This window comes from Prionailurus viverrinus, chromosome A1 (assembly GCF_022837055.1).
Source record: "Prionailurus viverrinus isolate Anna chromosome A1, UM_Priviv_1.0, whole genome shotgun sequence".
Classification (NCBI taxonomy): domain Eukaryota; kingdom Metazoa; phylum Chordata; class Mammalia; order Carnivora; family Felidae; genus Prionailurus; species Prionailurus viverrinus.
Genome location: NC_062561.1, coordinates 138,364,068 through 138,380,568, shown reverse-complemented (window position 1 = coordinate 138,380,568; position 16,501 = coordinate 138,364,068). Strand labels below are relative to the sequence as shown.

Sequence of the window (16,501 nt, the reverse complement as noted above, 5' to 3'; positions counted from 1 at the left end):
TAGCCAAAAACTGGAAACAACTAAAGGTCCTATGATAGGTGAATGGTTAAAACAAATTTTAGTGCATCTATACCATGGAATACTACTATTTAACAACAAAAAGGAATAAACTATTCATACATTCAAGAACCTGGGTGGAACTCAAGAGAACTGTGCTGAATAAAAAAAAAAATCTGAAAAGGTTATGGTAGGATTCCAACTTAAATAACATTCTTGAATTGACAGAATTATAGAAATGGAGAAAAGATTATTGGTTGCCAGAGGCTAAGGAGGGTGGTGATGGAAGAAAAGTGGCTGTAAAAGGGCAATCAGCACAAAAGACCAAAAGATCCTTGGGGTCATGCAAATGCTCAGACTGCATTAATGTCATCATCCCAGTCATGATACTGTATTTCTGCAAGAAGTTATGACGAGAAAACAGGTGAAAGGCACACGAGACTGCTCTGTACTATCTTTGCAACTTGCTGTAAATTAATTCTTTCAAAATAAATTAGGATTCTCAGTATATTAGATATTCAATGTTGAAACTATTCATAGAAACTTGGGATTAAGAAAAATTTAGACATTACCTGTTTACAATCTTTGTTCATTCAATCCATGATTTCTATATTATGGCCCCACACTGTTGGAGCAAAGCATTAGGCCAAAGCAATATGAAAAAAAGAGCAGATAACTTAACCCACTAATCTTAAAAGACAAGTTTGGATAGTGGTGGCAGTGATTTTTAACAAATATATTGGAATAATTAATTAATTGGAGGGGCACCTGGGTGGCTCAGTCAGCTAAGCATCCAACTCTTGATTTCTGCTCAGGTCATGATCTCATGGGTTGGAGCCACACATTCCAGCTCCCAGCTGGCAGTGTGGAGCCTGCTTGGGATTCTTTCTCTCCTATCTCTCTGCCCCTGCCCCCACAAGCTCACTCTCTCTCTCTCTCTCAAAATAAAGAAACGTTAAAAAAGGTTAAAAAAAAGAAAAACTAAAGATGTAGTCCCTCAAAATAATTTAATTATACAGACCATTTAGAAATGGAACAGAAATTAAATGGTAATTTCCCTACCAAGACATCTAGACCATGGATGCTTTTTAAAGAAATCATTAAGAGTACCATAGGGCACCTGGCTGGCTCAGTCAGTAGGGCATGCAACTTTCGATCTCAGGGTCATGAGTTCAAGGCCCATGATGGGCATAGAGCCTACTTAAAAAATAAAACACAACAACAAAAAAAGACTAGCCATAAAAAAGTCATAAATAGGCCATAAATAATAATAGGCTATAAATAAAACAACAAAAGAAAGCCTCTTCTCCCTGCTGACCACCACTGTAATGCTGCTCTCCAAAAGTAACCACAATTAAGTGTCCAGTAATACATTCTTTAAAAAACGAAACAAAAAACACCCAAAGATATCTGCTCATTTATATTTTTAAAACAGCAGTTACTTAAAAATCATACTTGCTGCTTCTCTTTCCATATCAGCAGGCACAACAACCTAATTCTGTAACGTGTGACTATTAGAGTGAATGTTTAATAATTTATTTAACCAATCTCCATTTTGATGGATGTTTCCAGTTTTTTGTTAATATAAACAATGTTGGAATAAACATGTCTCTACTTCTCTCTCCCTCCCCCTCTACATACAGTAGTCCCCCTTATCCATGGAGGATACATTCCTACACCCCAGTGGATGCCTGAAACCAAGGACAGTAATGAACCCTATGTATACTAGGTTTTTCCCTATACATACATACCTATGATAAAGTTTAATTTATAAATTAGATACAATAAGAGATTTTTTTAGACACCATAACATTAACAACAATAATAACAAGAATTACAACATACTATAATAAAAGTTATGTGGATGTGCTCTCTCGCTCTCTCTCTCTCTCTCTCTAAATATCTTACTTTACTGTACTCAACCGTCTTCTTGTGATGATGTGACATAATAAAATACCTATATGATAAGATGACATGAGGTGAATGATGTAAGCACTGTGACGTAGTGTCAGGCTACTAATGACCTTCTAATGATATATCAGAAAGAGGATCATCTGCTTCTGAACCACAATCAACCGTAAGTAACTTAAATCACGGAAAGCGAAACAGCAGATGGTGGGGAGGGCTACTATATGCATATATCTTGACCAAGTACATATAAAACCCTAACAGTAAGTGGCAAGCAGTAGGAATGGGGAGTCAAAAAGAACATGCATTTCTTATTTGAGAAGATAGTGCCAAACTATCCGCAAGACAGACTGTACCAATTTACATTCCTGTTAATACAAGTAAACCAAAACTTTTGCCAATATGATAGATAAATAATTTTATTTTAATTTGCATCAGAATGAGACTACCATTCTGAGCAACATTTCTTATGGTTATTTACCACTTTTATTTCTTTTTATGGGAACAGCCTGTTTTTATCATAATGCCCCTTTCCTACTGAGATGCTTGCTCACCTTTAAAAATGATCTGTATAAGAATTGATGGTACAGTATTACATGATTCTCACTATGATGAAGTTAAAGCTCTGTTGCTGAATTCTAAATTCTAATAGGGAATTCAAACTCCAGGTGTCCTCAGCTGGAATTCTAATGTTACTATATACATGCTTACGTCTCCCTCTTCCTCAGCACAGGAGGCTTTTCTAATCACATAGTGAATGTCATGAATGGTTTTAATTTGTGAGTTAGATATTTTCTAATTACCACAGTAAATGTTAAACTGGTTCCTTATTGATGAAATTAAAAATATTCAAGATACATGGATTGGTGTGCTTGTTATACTTGTTCATCCTTTTGAGAACGGTATGTAAGAATTCAGCAAGGTGTAGACTCCTTATTCTTAGAGATGATGACCGAGCTCAGTAGTATATAATCACCTTAGTTTCAGAATCCATGAACATTTATTGAAAATTCCCTGAGTATATATTATGAAATTGAAAGTAAAATTAAAATATTTATTAATTTAAAAATAGTGATAAAAGTATTGTGTTAAACATAAATACTTGTGAAAAATAAATTTATTTTTAAAATAAAAAAATGGGAAGAGTAGCATTGTTTAACATTTTTGAAAATCTTTTTAGTGTCGAGTTTAGAAGAGGACATGATTCTCACATATTTCTGCTTTCAATCTGTGAGATATTTTGTTTTGGTGGAAACATATAAAGAAAACATGACTTTATAACTCATCTCACTTATTAAACTGAAAAAAAAAGTAGTTTAAAATTTCTGCAGATACAGTAAAACCTTGGTTTGTGAGCATAATTCATTCCAGAAACATGTTTGTAATCCAAAGCACTTGTATATCAAAGCAAATTTCCCCATAAGAAATAATGGAAACTCAGATGATTCATTCCACAACCCAAAAATATTCATATAAAAATGATTGTAATATAATATAATAAATAAAATGCAAAATATAAAGAAAAAGAAATTAATCTGTATTTACCTTTAAAAACCTTCATGGCTGGTTTGAGGGAGACAAGAGAGAGGAGGGTGATTGTGTAGGACGACTTTCAATAATATCACTAACGGAATCACTGTTATCTATTGGTTCAATGGAATCTTTTTCTGCATGGGGGCCATTATATATGCTCACAGGGATGCTGACTACAGTGCATATTAATAAACTCTTGTCATATACTGTACTTAATATAACTGACAATAAGACAGAGGAGGGGAGGATCTGTATCTGCAGGCAGCCTAATCTAGAGTGAAGCAAAGCATCCCTAAACTTATTCTTGTATGGAAAAGCAAAGGACTGTCCGTTGGTGCCCTGAAGTGACAAAAAATACACTAGGGCCAGTTGTGAGCACCTTCCAACGTTCTGAAAAATCACTGATTTGTGCCAAACACCACAGCTTGAGACCAAGCATCTGAGAATGGGAGATGATCACCCACAATCCCGTAGTGAGAGAGACAGAGACAGAGACAGAGAGAGAAGAAGAAAAGAACCACTGGCTCAGTTGTGATCATGTGACATTCAGCATCATGTACTACTCCTATTGCAAGACATTGCTTGTTTATCAAGTTAAAATTTATTAGAAATCTTTGCTTGTCTTGCAGAACACTTGCAGAACAAGTTACTCCACAGTCCAAGGCTTTACTGTAATTTGGATATGTATTTTTGGTACTAAATCACAGCATAAGAAGTGACGGTTTATTGAAATTCATTGCACTGTGGAATCTGAAATAAAATCGGTTAACATTTAAAAAAAATGATCTGTATAGAAATTTTACAAAGGAAATTAATTAGCCCCTTGTTATATGTCTTACAAACATACTCTGCCAATTTATCTTTACTGGTTCATATTCTTCTAAAATTTTTTTGGTAATTAAAATTACAAAACATACTGTTTTGTTTTCTTTCAACACAAATTTATGAATCATTTCTTATATGACATTAGACTTATGCATCCTTTTTATAAGTGCTTTTCTAATTCCAGACAAGTACTGACAACAGTTCAAAATTGGTTAACACTGATCATTACAGAACAGTATCAATTAGCTGAGATTTTTAACCCTGGATGACACTAGAAATCTATTTCTTTCTTTTCACTCTACATTTATCAACAAATCATAATCTTCTTATTTTAAAGTTGAAATAGACAGCAAAAATACTAATTTTATTTTAGTTAAGTTACATAAAACACAATGTTTCACAAAATATCTTTATCTTGGTATATACACCATTATGCTGTAAAAGATCAAAAGGTTTTTGGGCCAAAAAAAAGAGTAATTATGCAAGCAAGAACAATAAGCAAAGGAGACAGGCAGCTTGATCCTACTGCACTTAGCAACATGACCACTGTCTAATGAACAACTTGAAAAGTGTGTCTGTCTATACAATACTTATACCATTTGGTAAATCTACTCTCCCACTGTAACCACAAGGAGCTCCATTTAATGTCTTCTTTAATTACATATAAAGAAATATATTTAAATACGAAATATAAACAAACTTTCTTCAGAACAAAAAGCACAGAGAAGTACTAACCATGATTATTACTGCTATGTTTTCTAAAATGATAACCTCTAAACAAAACTCAAATACTTGAATAAAATTTTAATAATCAGGAACACATTTTTATTTTTAATGCTTACTTATTTTTCAGAGAGCATGAGAAAGAGGAGAATGGATAGAGAGAGGGTGAGGGAGAGAGAGCAACTAAAGCAGGCTCTGCACTGACAGCAGAGAGCCCCATGTGGGGCTTGAACTCAAGAACCACGAGATCATGACCTGAGCCAAAGTCAGACACTTAACCAACTGAGCTAGCCAGGTGCCCCAGGAATACACAATTAAGAGCATCACGTTTTAAAGTATGCAGATTTGAGATCTGGCATATTTCTCAAGAAAAAGCAATATGGTATGGTACCATTCAAATTTTTAAACTAAAATGTCCACTTTTCAAAGGTAGATAGAACTACCTTTTATTTAATATAAAAGCATCTAGTAATATAAGGCCAAAATTTTATCTGTGACTTTAATAGTGAATTTACAATAAACTGGCTAGTATTTTTCTTAGAAAGATTTGTGAACAACTCAACCCAAATATGCTGGGTATTTCCTAATCAAAATAGCTAATTTACATGGTTTATATCAAAGTAAAATCTACTTACAAGTGAATCTGCATCAGGGCATTCCCTATTAAAATAAACAAAATATTATAAATACTCAATTATTACAACTATCTAATAATAACTGTATACTGAAAGTGATCATCTTGGTATTTAAATGTAACTTTATTTAAACTTAACAAAAATATTTAGAAAAAATCAAATCATGAAGATTAAAATATACTAAATGATTTTAAAATTCAAAAGAAAGCATTCCTATATCCATAATACATGACAAAATGAAACTCACACAGCTTACAATTATTTTAAAAACTTGTACTTCACAAGTACTTCTTTTCCATTAACACACACACAAATCTTATAAAGGAAGCTATCAGTCCTACAAGGATTTCTTAGTGGCTTTTAATTCTTTAGGCAGAGAAAGCTAAAAAAATTTCTAAGAGGAAAGCTCGCCTTTTTTTTTTTTAAGTCTGTACTTGTATTAATTGGTAAATACTAGTAAATAACATTTTACAATATACTTTTGTTAAAACTTCAGTTTCATTTGAAGTACATTCCATAGCTAGCATATAAACAAAAGCCAAAAAAGCTATTTTTCTCCATATATGTTAAATGAGTAGCCACACTTCCACTTGAAAAAGCTTTCTAGTCTACTAAGTTGTTGAAAATTGTTAATTTTATCACTTATTTAACTGATAAATATTAATTTGGACGTAAACTAGCAAAAATATATTTTATTTATTTTTTTAAGTGAGCGGGAAGCAAGAACTTTATCAGAGTATAAAATTAGAAAGTAAGAATAGTAAGAAAGTTCTCTTTACAGAGAGGGGCATTCGAAAGTGAATGCCCCCCCCCAAAAAAAGTATTTTATATGCAAAACCAAAACATAAAGAATCAACCTTCTCAAATAATCAAATAAAGACTTAGACATATAAAATTAAAGACATTGAGGCCATGAAGAATACGGTTAGAAGAATTTCTGTGTACATTTTCTAGATCAAATTCACAAAAATCAGAGTGCATACTGAAAACGTATCTAGATTAGTTGCATAATTCTTTGACTTTAGACAGTTAATGCACGCAGTATCAGAATCTGCCACTTTAATAACAGACTAAAAACATACCTTGAGAGCCCACTGGACAATAAAAAGTACTAAATTAATAAACAGGATATGCAGGTCATCTCTATCTACCCAAAGACTAAGCACAAATCAGAAAAATCTACAGAGTGAAGAATTCTGTTAGGGGAAGACAAAATGGAACAGACTGAAATAACGGAAAAAGAGGGAGATGACCACACTGCTCTTAATCCAAACTCCAGCACCAAAGCAGGTAAATGCAAACCTCTTGTGTCTTTATAGCCATTTAAATGTCACGTAAGATTGCCAATTTTGAAAAAAGAGCTCCCTTATTACTGATATATGAGGGGTATTTATCAAAAATCCTACTGCATACTCTGAGGAAATGTTCCAGAAAAGACAATATAATAATGAATTCAATTCCTCTACAGAATCATTTAAAATGTTAGAGCACTTCTACTTTCTTCTTTTTTTTTAAAGATAAAGTTTAAATATCAAAGTGTCAAAGTTCCAAACAGTTTATTCTCTGGCTTTAAGCCAGAACTGTCCAGTCTTTGTGGGAAAGCACTCATCTGTTTGCTTTCACAGTGGGCTGTAATGAGACCTGCAGATGAAGCCCCAGGAAGAGCAAGCTCTGAGCAGGAACCCCCTTCCACAATCACTGGCATTTCAAAAGCCTTCAGGCTGTTTAAGAAGCAGCATGCCAAGAGCCTTGGGCATTTCAAACAAAGAGGTTTCTAATATTTCTCCTGCCTACAAGTGTTGAAAGAAGACAATCATGATGCAGTTGTTTAAAGCACTGATTTTCTGCCCTAGTATTCTCAGTGGTGAAAAATATTCCAATATCCAAGTGGCCTAATGATGGTACTGGGAAATTACTGATCATGCAAAACAATTCTAAAAACACAGAATACACAAAAATATTATAAGCTCCCTGAATTACCAGCTGTGAAAACCACCTATTATAAAAATAATTGAATTTAAGGCCTTTCTGTCTATAATATACTAACAAAGTGGCTACATTTCTAATTTCATGTACGAATCAACTGTTTAGACTTCCTTAAGTATTTCCAATGTTACAAAAATAGTTTTGATTCCATCTCCTTAGCAAAATACTCCCTTCATAAAGCTGAAAAGACATCTGCAGATGAGATGGTAACCACAGATATAAATCACTTCCCAATCAGTCTTAATTTGTTAACCAAGCGAAACTAAACTTGGGAGGGGGTTAGAAACAGACATTTAGAATGGTAGAAACTCAGATAAAATGAATTTAACTAGATAGGAGGTAAGAACACCCAAAGCACAAATCGTTCTCTTACACTGAAAATATGAGTGGCGATGAAAGTTCTGCTAATTACGCTGGAGAAGCAGGGATTTTAAATAAATTTCAAGCCAGTGTTACTGGCTTAACAAATCATTTAAGACTTGATTAGCGTCTTGTCAATCTATATAGGTTGAGTAATTACAGAAACAAAGATTCCTTTAATTCCAGTTTGTGTCTGGTAAATCATAGCTCTTAAGAGCTTCTCAACCCCAGGTGTATATTAGGAATGACAGAGGCTGCTTAAAAGCAAACCAAACTAAACAAAACAAAAATTATGCTGTGTCTCACACCCTGCAAATCTGTAATAATTGGTCTGAGGTGGGGCCTGGCATAGATATATTTATGTTAATTTTCCACGTAGTTCTAATGTGTAGCCAAGACAGAAAATTTCACTTACCCAATATCTGTTGAATTTACTATATGCTAATTATATATTCTTTGTATCCTAACTTAATTTTTTTTAAAGGTAAATCAGATTTATATTCCATCCTCTATCAAAAGCTGATGACCTAGCATAAATGTTTAAACCATGTTAGGGCTTTTGTTCTTCCCCATTTTCTGTTTACGTGTGCATATATCGCTATGAGCCTATATGTTTAGAGTTGTCTAGAAGGATATTCATCAAATTGTTGACCATGGGTTTTTTCTTAGGCATTAAGATTTAGAAGAATTTTTAGTTTCCTTTGCACTTTTTTTTAAATATGCATGTATCATTTTGTAAAAAGAATGTCTTTAAAGTTTAGATTTCAAAACACAGAAGCCTTTATCTTAATATTTTAAAATAGTAAGAAATCTAATACTTTTAACCCAGAGGAGCTAGCAAATGTATTCAGAAAAGTGTATTTTTTACACCTCAGACATACATACATTGAGTTATTTCTGAAGAAATTTTTCTTCTCACATTCAAAACAACAGTCTTATTCTTAGTTACTTAATAACAAAGAATTGTGACAATATTTAATATACTTACACAGACTCTGCATCCTTTTCCTTTTTAATTATTCCTGGCAAACCAAAAGTCTTTCTTTTCCGTGGTTTTATACCTTAAAATAAATGTATATTGTCACAGAAACATAACTGCTGCTGATAAATATTACACTTGTATCCTGACACATAATTTGCTTATGTCAATACTAAATCTGGATGAAAGAAATAAAAGTATCAATTGGTAAACTCTAATGTTTAAGTCGTAGTCATAGTCTGTTTAGATTTTTCTTATGTTAATTTAATAAAGATTTATCACTTGATTAATAAAATTCTCTTTTCCTCTAAGTCTCCCCTAAATTACCTCAGACAACATAAACATTTGGAGAATCTTAAAACTTCAAAGAAGGGACATTATTCACTATATTAGATTTTGTTATAAATCCAAGTCAAATCATGTTTCCTGTCTGGAAGATCAAAAAATACGAATGCGGTGTTTAAAAAAAAAATTTTTTTTTTCAACGTTTATTTATTTTTGGGACAGAGAGAGACAGAGCATGAACGGGGGAGGGGCAGAGAGAGAAGGAGACACAGAATTGGAAACAGGCTCCAGGCTCTGAGCCATCAGCCCAGAGCCCGACGCGGGGCTCGAACTCCCGGACCGCGAGATCGTGACCTTGCTGAAGTCGGACGCTTAACCGACTGCACCACCCAGGCGCCCCGAATGCAGTGTTTTAAATAAAAAGATGACACAACAGATCCATTAACAGTAAACACAGAAAACTTATGGCATTCTTTTGCACACATATTATCTTTAATATAATGAATGTTGTCAGTTGATTGTACCATAAATGAGTATCATCTTTATTCTGCCTAATATGGCAGTTCTTCCTCCTCTTCCTTCATGACAAATTATTTCTTAGAAATCAGCCATACTATTAATTGTTGCTGGAATTCAGCACAAAGCTTAGCTGCTTACTCGGACAACTATAGAGCATACCTAAGATAACCTCTCACCATATAGATGAGGAAACTCAAGGGTATTTTTTGGTTTTGTTTTTTTATCTCAGTATTATCCAGCTACTAAATACTATAGCCAGGATTAGAAACCAGCTGTTTTAGAACAAGGTACTTGCTTCCATGCAAAACTAAACCATACATTTGTACAGCATGTTATATCAAATACATTTTTTTCTCACAGAGTATTACTTACTATCCACATTTTACAATAAAGAAAGCTAAAGAACAGAGAACTTGCATAGTTACTGTTCTCAAACAGCTAGTAACTGTAAGAAATCTAGGCACGAGAGCCTGACTCCTCCAATGATAGCTTTACACACAACAGTAAACCTTTTCTCTGAATTCTCACATAAATGTTGAGAGAAAAATAAATAGAAAAGATTGCTTCCCAAATTATTTCTAGTAGCTCACAAAGTACTTAAACAGGAAGGTAGGTGCCTGGCTGGTTCAGTCTGTGGAACATGTGACTCTAACCCTGGGGTTGTGAATTTGAATCGCACACTGGGTGCAGAGATTACTTAAAAATAGAATATTTAAATAAACAAACATGAAGGGTTGTAGACCCTTTCTTCAAGTCACATCATCACTCCTCCTGAATGAGGGGAATATTAACATCAATATATAACCTTCATTAATTACTGAAATGTTTCTCACTTTAAAATTAACGTGTAGCAATGATTTTCATATTTATGACATGAGAATGTTTAAAGATGGATGTCAATAAAGAAAACAATCTCGGGGCGCCTGGGTGGCGCAGTCGGTTAAGCGTCCGACTTCAGCCAGGTCACGATCTCGCGGTCCGTGAGTTCGAGCCCCGCGTCGGGCTCTGGGCTGATGGCTCAGAGCCTGGAGCCTGTTTCCGATTCTGTGTCTCCCTCTCTCTCTGCCCCTCCCCCGTTCATGTTCTGTCTCTCTCTGTCCCAAAAATAAATAAACGTTGGAAAAAAAAAAATTTTTTTTTAAATAAAAAAAAGAAAACAATCTCGATGTGTATTTGAAAATAAATACATGTTATATTTAATCTTTTAAGATATATATTCTAACACACTAATATTCCTTTGGGCAAACCTACTGTTTACTTATTAAGATTAAAAATCTATAGGCCTTCAAACTACATTCAGATTTTTTATATCACTCCACAAACATGCTGACATCAATGGATAATAGCCACTCTTTATTTGTTCAATAAACAGAAGATATTAGCTAGTTACCACACATTAGAACTAGTCAACTTACCTTCAACTGCACTAGCAGGGTCACATTCTTCAAATTCAATAAGGCCTAAAACAAAACAAAACAGATGAACAGCTCTTAGTTAAAAAAAAAAAAAAAAAAAAAAAAATTTTAAAGCTGATGGAAAACAATCAGATCAAATCACATTACATCTTTTTAATCGACTTGACATGTGTTCTAGTGTTATCTGATAGTGTTATTAAAATATCAATAATTTTAAAAACCAAATAACCCTAACACTGACAAAAACTGACACTAGTCTATTATTATGATCACAGTTAACTGAAAACCCTTTATATATGATACTGTAGAACTGGAGACACCTACTGTGTACTTTCCGTTTTCAAGGAGCTTGCAGGATACTAAAGAAAAAAATAAGCACAATAAAAGGCAGGTGCTGAATTCCTGGTTGTGTTCATGGGGAGGATGGGGGACCAACATAGTAAATACTACTAGAATGTCAGCTTGGGAACTTGTCCCTCTCGTAGACCACTGTGAACTGGCAAATAATAGGTCTTTAACAAATATTTGCTGAACAAATAAATGCATTAATTACATCGTAGCTAAGTAGTGATCCTCTAACTGTAAAGCAGGTCAAGGAATCTGAACTTTTAGTTTGCAGGTAATGGGAAGAGTTTTCATGAGAGGTGATACATACATGCCCCTATAAAGTGGTCTTAAAAGAAAATTAGCACTGGTATGAGGGATAGACTACAGAAAGAGAGGAAGAAGATAAAATAGAAATCAGTTGAAAAACATTTTAAGTTGCTCTAAAATGACAGATCTACTAAGACTAGCCTTAAATGTCATATAATAGATTTCATGTACATGGGATACTAAACTATTTAGGTAGTAAAGAAACTAGCAAAAGCATGAATCACTGTTCTGCTAAAATGTCCCCAAAAGTAAATATCAGACTAAAAAATATCTTGTATTAAACAGTCATTTTACCCCTGTTTTATAATACTGAAATTTATGCAAGTTCAGCATTTTTGTGAAATAAATTTTTATTAATAGTAATAGTTTCAACATACTATTTCAAAAAATTTAAAAATCAGCCTTGGGGGCACCTGGGTGACTCAGTTAAGTGTCCAACTCTTGATTTCAGCTCAGGTCATGATCTCACAGTTTGTGAGATGGACCCCCACGTCGGGCTCTGTGCTGACAGCTTGGGGCCTGCTTGGGATTCTCTCTCCTTCTCTCTCTGCCTCTCCCCTACTTGTTCTCTCTCTCTTTTAAAACAAATAAACATAAAAAAATAAAAAAATAAAAACAAAGCTTGAAGAGTGGAAAACAGAAGATTTCATTACTGGTTCTTCTGAGACATTAAGCTAAACTAAAACTATGAATAAGTTCATCATCAGAGTTCTCACTGATCGTCTAATTATAAAAGAAAGCCACTAATTAGTAAGAAATATTTCTCTACAAGAAAGAACATCTAAAAATATTGGTGGATCAGTCAGTTGAACGTCTGACCCTTAATTTCAGTTCAGGTCATGATTCTAGGGTTGTGGGATCAAGCCCCACGTCAGGCTCCATGCTGAGCAGAGAGCCTACTTAGGGCTTGCTTGCTCTCTCTCTCTCTCTCTCTCTCTCTCTCTCTCTCTCTGCCCCTCTCCGACACTCATGTGCTCTCTCTCTAAAAAAAACAAAAACAAAAACAAAAACAAAAACCAAAAAAACCAAACAATTGGCTAAAATGTCCTTCTTAACCCCAAATCTAAGATCTACTTCTTCAGTTCTGGTTTCTATTCAAATAGAGTACATTAACATTTAGTGATAAGCAAAATAACAACAACAACTGAAAAAAAAAAAAAACCTCATAAAAGTGAGTTGATAAACAAGGTCCTGATTAATTAGTGATACCTTTCTAAGTATTCTTATAATACACATGTGACTAAAAAAAATAAAATACCTTTACTACTTCCACCCCAAAAAGCCTTGAAATCAGAAAATGACCCAATTAAAAATTTAAAAGACTTCAAGTTCGGTTTGCAAATCTGGAAGCTAAAAATTCATTAAATGAAAGGGTAATGAACTCATTGTTAGAATTCTTTAGAGGCATGCATTAACAGTTTACAAAGAGATTAGAAATGAAAGATCAAGAAAGGTGAAGAATTTTAGTATGTGCGTCTAATAATTAACAACTACTTGGTGTAAAAGAATGAAAAATTTCCACCGAAATTACCAATAGTTTATTATGTATCATTAGCTTTATAACTTACTAATAAACCTTAAGAGACTATGACCACCTGTCAAATAAATCTGAGAGTTCCTACAGCTATACATCGCATAATCTGTGCTCAGTAACTTTTCACATAATCTCAAATAATCAAGCTATGGGCTTAGAGAGGAAAAACAAAACATCAATGCCAAACAAACTGCAGGATTTTAAAACACAAAAAAATAGAGTATCTAAGAAGACTTCTGTAACATCACCTTAGCAAATATATTATTCTTTTAAGATCTTTGGATGCCTTCATATATGTGAAAATACCAAAGGCATCCCTTAACGCTACAAAAATTCCCTCAAAGTTCTACATTTTTTTCTCTCAAAATCTTTTTCCTATACCAGACATACCTCGATTGCTTTTCCCTTTCCCTTTTCTAAACATCCTCTTAAAATCTATTTGAAACAGGAAAATGTCCAATAAAAACAAACTATTCAAAATCACACTTTTGAAACCGAAGATGCCAGATCCTTTCAAACTGTAAAATATATATAAAAATTTTAAACTGAATACCTTCAGCACATAAGCTTTTCTATTAAAGACAGAAATATTAACAGTTTCTGCTATAATAAAACTAAATATGCCCTTTAAAAAGAAACATTAACTCATGCATGAAAAAGATTTCCAAATGGCATATGCTCCACACGCCACTTCCCATGGCAAAGCTTTGCGTGCCTGGCTCTGTGCCAGTTGACAGCTCAGCTGGATATCAGTGCACACTGTGACCCCCTTGCATCACGTCACTTCTGAAATGTTTCACAAGTAGAAAGTTTATTCAGCATCTTCCTCAAATGCAGTCCACTGCCCATCATTCTGCTATTTAATCCTAAGACAAGTTACTTTTTTTGACAGTCCCAAAGCCAGGGTAAGAGTCAGAAAGAATAGTTTGCTACAACTGGAATTTCAACTGTTTTAGGCTCAATTAATTCTGTTGTCAAAATAAATAACTGCTCTTAGCGCTTAGATTTTATACTGGGCCACAAGGGCAATTTAATTTGTATAAAAGCCAGAAAGACCATTTTGGCTCTGTCTCCTGATGCTCTTTTACACATTATATAAAAATGCCATCATGAGTTCAAAAAGCAGAAGAAATTAAAGGCAGACCTCCAAGAGGTCAACAATAAAGTAAAACAATTCTTACAGAGGACGCTTTCTTTAATCATCAGGTAGGAATAAATTATTGCTGAAAGAAAACAAAGAAAGAGAAAGAGAAAAAGAAAGAGAAAAAGTCAACAACGTAAAGAATTCTACTTTGAATCAAAACTTTTAGGAAATGCTACAGGAAGAAAGACAATTTAATAGCAATATTTAATCAACACATTCTGTGGTTGAAGTACAGTATTAAAAAATATAAAACATTTAATAGTTGCCATCATTGTGAATCAATTCTAAATCTCAGGCCACCAACAGGGCAAATCTGCAACTTAGTCTAGTTAAGAAGTGGCCTCAAAACTGAAATAGTAAGTCTGGGCCACGCAAATCAAGCCTATCTCTGTATTTACCCAACTCAAAGAACAGAACACTTGGTTCTAATTAAAAGCCAAAATAAAACATATGAACATGCCCAGATCCCAAAGTCTAACAAAAAGAATGGTGATAACTGGGGAGAGTGGAGGGGTGGGGGTAATGACACAGGAAAGAGGGAGGGAAGAAGCGGAGGAGAAGGGGGTAATGACTCATAACAATGGAAGTCAATGACTACATTTTCAAGCTTGCTCCTGGGCAACACAGCCACATTCCTCGGTGTCTGGGATGGTAAACCAGGCAAGCTAACATGAAAAAGAACATCAAACTCCAGCCTGTAGTAATGAGCAAAGGGCATGCAGGCTCAAGTTCTGGTTTTGCCACTTGCTTGCTGGCTAATTACTTTAATCTAGTTACCTTCTCTACTTGAACCTAAGTCATATCATTTTTATAAATAAGCTATGGCAGAAGAAAACCTTTTGCATACCTGCTTTCCCTTTCTCTACAAATACCCATACACACATACAATTCTTTCTTTTTTAGTTTGCTAAATCATTTGAAAGTAAGTTGCAACGTCAATGCTACTTCACTTCAGGGGTACTTATTTTAATAAAGGGCTTGAAGATAGAATTCTCTCAATCCAATGGTTCCAAATCCCAGTGCCTAGCTGAATCTCCTAGTGCAATGCTTCCTGCTTAAGAATCATCTGGAGAGGGCCGCCTGTGTGGCTCAGTGCGTTAAGAATCAGACTTGAGCTCAGGTCATGATCTCACAGTTCATGAGTTCAAGCCCTGCATTGGGCTCTGTGCTGACAGCTCAGAGCCTAGAGCCTGTTTTGGATTCTCTCTCTCTCTCTCTCTCTCTCTCTCTGCCCTCCCCCATTCATATTGTCTGTCTCTCAAGAATGAATAAACGTTAAAAAAAATTTTTTTTGAAGAATCATCTGGAGAGCTCATTAAACCACAAATCACTGGGCCCCAGCCCCAGAGTGTCCTATACAGAAGGTCTAGGTTGGTGCTCAGGAATGTGCATTTTTCACAAACTCTCAGGTGACTGCAGATGGTCCTGGGATCACAGTTGGAGAACTACACTCTTAGGGAACTCCTGGGTCCACTGCCAGATACTCACTAATTCTAGATGGTACTTCTCCAATTTTACTCTACATACAAACTGCCTAGGTGTGAGAAGTGAGATGGTTCATTTTCAGGAAAACCAAACAAAAGCTGTGCTAATTAACAATGGGTTTACAACCTATTGGAAATATGTACGAAGCCCCCTTACCATGATGGAGTACCAAACCCTAAGACACTTCACTTCCTGGTTCTTCCTCCCCTCTCCATTTCGCAGGCTTATTTTTTGCAGGCTTTGCAATAAGCATGCGCCAAAGAACTGAAGTCTCTGTGTCACCTCAAGGAATGTACATTTGTTCCAGTCAGACTACTTTTTCCCTTACATGAGCAAAGGCAACCTCCTGGTAAGGCTGTAACCTCTTAGTATTCAGTCAATGAGCAATCAGGGGAAGGACTTGCATACTATGAGATAAACTGCCTGCTGTAACTGCCCATCAGACACCCGCTCTTGCAAGAACGTTGAGTAAAGCCTAGTTTCACTGTGCTCCAAGTCTCCATCACTCCTTTGACCGGG

General features: G+C 34.7%; 1 protein-coding gene across 3 annotated transcripts in view; it reads right to left on the bottom strand.

Annotated features, from left to right (window-relative positions):
- The window catches only part of FCHO2 (FCH and mu domain containing endocytic adaptor 2), a 123,966-nt gene that overhangs the window by 45,197 nt on the left and 62,268 nt on the right, over positions 1-16,501 (bottom strand). For all 3 annotated transcript variants that reach the window (XR_007153008.1, XM_047862900.1, XM_047862911.1), the window contains exons 9-11: positions 11,166-11,210; positions 8,956-9,028; positions 5,622-5,646 (exon numbers count right to left, since the gene is read on the bottom strand). Coding sequence is in view for 2 of the 3 variants with exons in the window: in XM_047862900.1 (XP_047718856.1) it covers positions 5,622-5,646; positions 8,956-9,028; positions 11,166-11,210 (143 nt within the window). In the remaining variant the exon portion in view is untranslated. The remainder of the gene's footprint in view (positions 1-5,621; positions 5,647-8,955; positions 9,029-11,165; positions 11,211-16,501) is intronic.